At 37.9% G+C, this 6,584-nt stretch overlaps 1 protein-coding gene across 7 annotated transcripts in view; it reads right to left on the bottom strand.

Annotated features, from left to right (window-relative positions):
* The window catches only part of cep89 (centrosomal protein 89), a 72,153-nt gene that overhangs the window by 31,515 nt on the left and 34,054 nt on the right, over positions 1 to 6,584 (bottom strand). For 4 of the 7 annotated variants that reach the window (XR_001630644.1, XM_016445155.1, XM_016445156.1 and 1 more), the window contains exons 17-18: positions 5,850 to 5,991; positions 4,850 to 4,939 (exon numbers count right to left, since the gene is read on the bottom strand). Coding sequence is in view for 5 of the 7 variants with exons in the window: in XM_016445155.1 (XP_016300641.1) it covers positions 4,850 to 4,939; positions 5,850 to 5,991 (232 nt within the window). In the remaining 2 variants the exon portion in view is untranslated. Of the gene's footprint in view, positions 1 to 4,849; positions 4,977 to 5,849; positions 5,992 to 6,584 lie in introns of all 7 variants that reach the window. The other 3 variants (XR_001630643.1, XM_016445157.1, XM_016445154.1) reach the window with 1 other exon arrangement.

Genomic DNA, 6,584 nt, shown 5'->3' with positions numbered 1-6,584 from the left:
GAGAAACAAGAGACCAAAAAATGCAGATGAGTTGAAGGCCACTGTCAAAGAAACCTGGTCTTCCATACCACCTCAGCAGTGCCACAAACTGATCACCTCCATGCCATGCCGAATTGAGGCAGTAATTAAAGCAAAAGGAGCCCCTACCAAGTATTGAGTACATGTACAGTAAATGAACATACTTTCCAGAAGGCCAACAATTCACTAAAAATGTTTTTTTTATTGGTCTTATGAAGTATTCTAATTTGTTGAGGTAGTGAATTGGTGGGTTTTTGTTACATGTGAGCCAAAATCATCACAATTAAAAGAATCAAAGACTTAAACTACTTCAGTCTGTGTGCATTGGATTTATTTAATACACGAGTTTCACAATTTGAGTTGAATTACTGAAATAAATGAACTTTTCCACGACATTCTAATTTATTGAGATGCACCTGTATATCGCACACCCCTAATCCCAACAGACTAAAGGCTGTAATTAAAGCAAAAGGTGGTTCAACAAAATACTGACGCAAGGGGTGATCCTTTTTCCAACTCAGTGATTCAGTAATTTTATTTTTTTATTTATTTTTTCTGACATGTTGGTGTTATATCTTTCACTTGGATGTTACAAGTTGCACTGAGTAAACACAGCTGGATAAATCAAAAACTGTCCGTCTTCATTTTAGGCTGCAAAGCAACAAAATGTGATTATTTTAAAGGGGGGTGATTCTTTTCCACTGTACATATAGTAAGTAGCAAAACAGACTGTAGCTTTGCACAAATACTGTCAGAGCTCTCAGGAGCCATGAAGACTCAAGTCAGCCAATCTCCTGTGTTCCTGCTGTTACTATAGAGACAGCTTGCATCAGGATGGAATGAAGGAAGCATGTGAACTTTTCTGTGTGCACAGAACAGAGCTCACATGCTGGAAACAGAAAGCCCTCCTGCTGCTGAAATAGGTCACTAGAACGCAAGTAATTCAGCTAATTCCAGGTGGAATATGTATTTTATAAATAAATATATTTGCCACCATAAATAAAAATTTAAGTTTTCTTAAAATTGTAATAAAATTATGAATATTAACAAAAATATTTCATACTAAACATACAAAGATGTTGTAAAATTCAGTATATTTTAAAAGATTACCATTATTTAAAAAATAAATAAATAAATAAAGGTTACCTCAAATAATTACTTTAGGTCATCAAAGGGGTTCAACTGACACACATTTATGAACCCCTGGTGTAAAGGGACATCAACTGTACTCCCATCACATTTTACCTTGTTTAAATCCATCTAAATTTAACTGATTTTCCCCAAACAATGGTTCAGAAAATTAGGAAAAATCTGCAGATTGGCCCGCTCATAACCCATAAATCACCTACAGTTCATCTATTATTCAGCCATCTGCAAGAATGTAGGAAAACTCTAGAAGGACATATGTGGTAAATCATAACTGCAGGACTTATGCAAAAGCAAATATATGTATATAAATGGACGCAAGAAAAAGGGTTATCAGCATATTTCTCAGCTGTCTACCATTGCCTGTGCCCATACAGAGCTGCAAATGGACCACATGATAATATATGAATGACATACCTCATGCTTTTGTGAGTGTATGTATGTGAGTGTCTAGAGCAAAAGCAGAAGAACAGCAGCTTATGGCAGTTTGTTTAGTTGGGCGGTAAGAAGAATGCCATTCTGACCCTTTGGGAAGGAACCATGCCAGAACACTTGCGCAGACAAGCACACACGGTACCCTGTCCTCTCACTGTGGCTCACAAATACTCATACAAACACAGACACAAGAACAACTCTCAGGATACTGAATCGTAGAGACATGCTATCTATTGTAACTGTATGCACTTTATCCTCAAAAATTGTTTTCTTGCAGTTTTGCTTTAAAGGCCTTATTTAAGTCCAAATAAATAATAATTGCAGTTGTAATTAAAAGAAATACTCAAAGTTTTGATTTTATCTACAGTGTCAGTGTGAAAGCAGCTGCTGTTGCAGTTATGCTGCTGCTTTGCTTATACGAACTGCTTTGGTTTTTGTTTTTTTCTTCAAGTTTTGTGTTCTACGTTCTTGATCTCACTTCCTTTTACCATCTTGTGCTTCTCTGTGAGGTAGTGATTAGTGGTTTTGTGCATGTATTTTCTCTGCGTGAGCCTAACATCTGTTCTTTCTAATTAGCCACCAGGAGACAGATGAAGAGAGAGAGACAAACAGAGAGAGTGGAGGAGAGATAGAGAAAGAGAGGGGTGGAGGGTGGAGGAAAGTAGGGAGAGAACACAACAGGGGGAAAAGAAGAAAAGGTGGGAAAAACGAGATGGAAAATGTGACAGGAAATAAAGAAGAAAAAAGAAAGAAAGCAGGAAGTGCGACAGAGAATCATAGGGGTCCCAAAACATACACTGAATTATTAGAGGGATAATTCACCCAAAAATTTAAATTCTATAATAAAAGTAGTCCATGACTCATGCATCAGTCTTCTGAAGCCATAAGGGAAACCGATTAAGATTTATCTTGTTATTCACTGACAATCTTACCCTGCAGTGGTCTGTTAACTGCTGTGAGCAGATCATTGAGTTGAACTCAAGAACCGCAGGGGCATGTGACCCCTGACTAAGACATCAGAGAGTTTTAAAACTCAGTTTACTTTCTTCACAAAACACAATTGGTGATGTAAAAGCAGGTAAAAGCAGATGGTAATTAAGAGAAAATGGACGAGAAGTCAATATTGGTGTATATAAGTATGTGCTAAATATTTAGCTGAAGAGACATCTGAAGAAGAGTGGAAAAGGAATGGGGAAAAAAAGCAGAAGGAATGGAAAAGAGAATGAAAATAAGAGGGAAAAAGAGAGCACTTCAGGATAGATGTAACGACTGTCAATCTGTTCGTCTGTGATGAGACCAACTAGTGGTACAGAAAATAATCTAATCCATGCAATATCACAGCTCAGTGGTCTGCACAGCGACTTTAAAACTAATAAAACAGTTCACAAACAATCACGGCACCAACAGACAGGTATTCGGTTGCAGAAGTATAAGATAAAAATTACTTGCATTCATTTTCTGGTTTAGAATGCAGAGGTCTCAGACACACTGTTTCTTTCTCAACTGCTAGTGTTACACTGGGTCTACATTGTAAATGAGCAGTGCACCATGACACAACAACACTATAGCAATCCCATTGTAATCAACAACACAACGTAGCATGCTTATTGTAAAGAGCTTTGTTCATTACAATGGGAACAATCTGAGTTGTGCCACACCACTTGCAGCCAGTGAAAAATGCTTTACAGAATATTCATACACAGTCTCATAAATCAACGGCATACCAAAACAGCTTTAATGTGGCACTAAATTCTTCCCTCCATAACATGGAGAAGTTCACAAAGCTACACAGATTTAGGCCTGTTATTCACAAAGTTATAAGGACATCTTCTTGACCGTTGTTTGATTATTTATTACACATTTTGTCCAGTCTCCTTATTCTGCCTGCTACCAAAATAGCTCAAATTTTACAGTGTTTCATTTTGCTAAATCTGAAAAAAAAAGTGCTGAAAAAAGCAGGGCCTCTGGGCCTCCATACAGGTCATAGGCCATAGGCACTATCTGAATGTCTATGGCATAAAACTCATCCTTGCGGCTTAAAAAATTACTTTGGACTCTTTTGTCCATCACAGTAGAAATAAACAGGTAGCGGATCTCACTCAAGGGAAATATCACAAATATAGACTGACACTTTCATTCTGTGCCGTCCAATCACATGGAAGTCCCATCCAAATGGATACAGTCAGTACCTGAACTGAAGCGCAGTTAAAGGAGAGAGGGAAACATTCACTCTGCAACTGAAACAACCCTCCATTTGAAATGTTAATTATAGATCTGCTGAGTATGGGGGGCTTGTGTGTCTGGATTGACCTCCTATTGGATATGTCAGACGGGCAAGGTCATTTAATTAGGCTGTGTGTATGTGTGCATTCTGTGTGTGTGTGTGTGTGTGTGTGTGTCTTAGATTCTCTCTGTCTCCTTGTTGAATCTTTCATAAGCATGTTAAGCAATCAATGCTAAAAACTAACTCTTGCCCCTCAGCATGCTCTTCATACAAACATACCTCAAGGTTGGTGTGTGAGTGGGTAACACTTTATTTTAAGGTGACGTACTTACAGTACACATTACATGTACTATAGTAATAACAGTAAATTATGCATAATTACAAGCAGCTAAACCTTAACCCCTACAGTATGTATAGTTATTATTACGTAGTACTTTTTGTGTAATTACACTGTAACAGTGTCACCTTAAAATGAAGTGTAACTTGTGAGTGTACTACTGTATATCTGTACTTTTGTGTTTGTGAATCCTCTCATTCAGTGGTTTTCAACCATTTTGACTCAAAAGGCCCCAGTGTCCACAATATTCAAATGCCACATGACTTTTCCAGTTGTTGGTGAACTACTGGATAAGGATTTTTAAAATATCTATTACTTACAATTTCTAACCGATAAAATATTTTAGAGCTTGATAGAACTGGGTAAATGTATATTGTGTAATGTATGTAAAGCTCATGAAGTTATCACATTTTTTTAATTAGGCTGCCTAATACAAGGGTGTAAAACGTAAGTTGTTGTCTTGATATTTAGTTGGATTGCCTTAACTTAATACTTATTTTGTCTTATTTTATATAACTTTAATTCATCTTGAGGCCTCCTTGGAGGTTTTCTGAGACCCATTTATTGGGCCCTGGCCTTATGGTTGAGAACCATTCCTTTCTTAATTTTTCTAGAATCTAGAATCTGAAGCTCAACAAACAAAGCCTTTCGACTCACTGCCTTGGCAGTCTGTGAATTGCAGGCCTCACCTTTACTTTTTCTTGAAGTTTTCCCAGGCTGACAGTGCTTTCTATGATGCGTGTGAGGATGCCCTGCTTGTCTTTCTCTAGAGATGAAGCCTGAGGATGGAGAAAGGGAACAGGAAGGGTTACACAACTACAGGGAAGCAGATTGAGGAAAAAGAGGGACATTGAGGATAGTCATTAAAGAGAAGTTGTAGGGACAAGAGCAAGGAGAGAGAGAGAGAGAGAGAGAGAGAGAGAGAGAGAGTTGCCAGTTACTTTGATAAAAGTGGGAAAACAGCAAAGCAAGAGCAGCAGAGCAAATCTTTAAAAGTTTGACTAGATTTATGGGTACTAACATTCTGTTGAGTACAAACATTTCCCCGAGCAGCAGTGAGGCTCACTGCTTGGAAAAAGAGGAGTATGAAACTTTCATAATCCCTAAGCTTAAGGCTCTGCCTCAAACACAAAAGTTGCTATGTGAAATGATTCGATGCAGGGTTTGAATGTAAACTCTTAAGGCAGATGAATTTAGGTAATATGGTGTGTCCTCGGCTAAAACACGCTTTGTAAGTTAAAATAAAGTACGAGGAATTGGGCATTTGTGATGTGGGATAGTATGAACCTTTCATAAAATAGTAATTGGGGCCCAACTGATCTGCTGCCTATGACTTCATTCTGTCATGTGTACAGTTATTAAATACTTTTTTATTGGTAGAGGTGCAATGATAAGGTTGCCTCCGTATGGGTAACTAGAACATGAATTATTCCAATATTCTTTAACATTTTTAATACTTTCAATAAAAACAACTTGATCGGGTGTAGGAACAGTTCTCAGGGATGATTATTTCGAATCGGCACATTAATGAAAAACACAGCTATGACCTCTGTAACCATCTTATGTTACCTAAGTTGTCTGGTGAAGAAGAGCACAGAGCAGAACTAACAAGAAGCAAAGATCAAGACATATGGAGATGTAAACAGATGGCAGCTCGCACAGCATGTGTGAGAGTTTCTGTAAAAGTACCATGTGCATGAGCTGGTCTCTTTCATGGGTGGTTCTTTCAGCAAGTGTAACAATGTTGGCAAGGTACTGATGAGCGATGAGCTCTTTCTCTAAAGAGTCTTCAACCTGTTGCTTCAGGACACTTATACGCCTCTGAGCTTTCCTAAGGAGGGAGAGACAATGAAAGGATAAGACGCGATTGAGAATCCAAATTTAAAATCTTACACAAGTCAGTATTTATGTGAGTTTATAATAGAAAACATATAGTGGGGTCTGAAACCACATTGAAAAGCTGGCACTGAAATCAGAATTTAGAAAAATGTAAAAAATCAGGATATGAAGAGAGATATGCAAGATTCTGCAATCGCTGCACGAAAATGTGTGACATTGACCATCTGAACACCTTTGCACAAATGTTCAGATTTCCTTGCTTCCTTAAATATACTCAGCTCATGCAGGGAAACAAGAATCATCAGGTTTTGCACAAACTTGTGGAGATTAGCTTGAGTGCTACTGTCATTAAAACTACCTGGTCAACCAAATACAAACACATTCTGTAATTCATGTTAATTATCTATTCCACGTTTCACTAACATAACTGTCAGGATCATGGACTGTCTGTGTCATGTTTTGCCCCTGTTTCTGTTCCCTTATTTGGTCATGTTCCTGTCCTCGTTTTGTTAATTAGTTGATTAGTCATCCCATACACCTGTGTTTCCCCAATCATCCCCTGTATTTAAGTCCTAGTCTGTGTAG

Source organism: Sinocyclocheilus anshuiensis, unplaced genomic scaffold (genome assembly GCF_001515605.1).
Source record: "Sinocyclocheilus anshuiensis isolate Anshui unplaced genomic scaffold, SAMN03320099.WGS_v1.1 scaffold944, whole genome shotgun sequence".
Classification (NCBI taxonomy): Eukaryota; Metazoa; Chordata; class Actinopteri; order Cypriniformes; family Cyprinidae; genus Sinocyclocheilus; species Sinocyclocheilus anshuiensis.
Note: the sequence above shows the minus strand (reverse complement) of the source record. Positions and strands in the feature narration are given on the sequence as shown.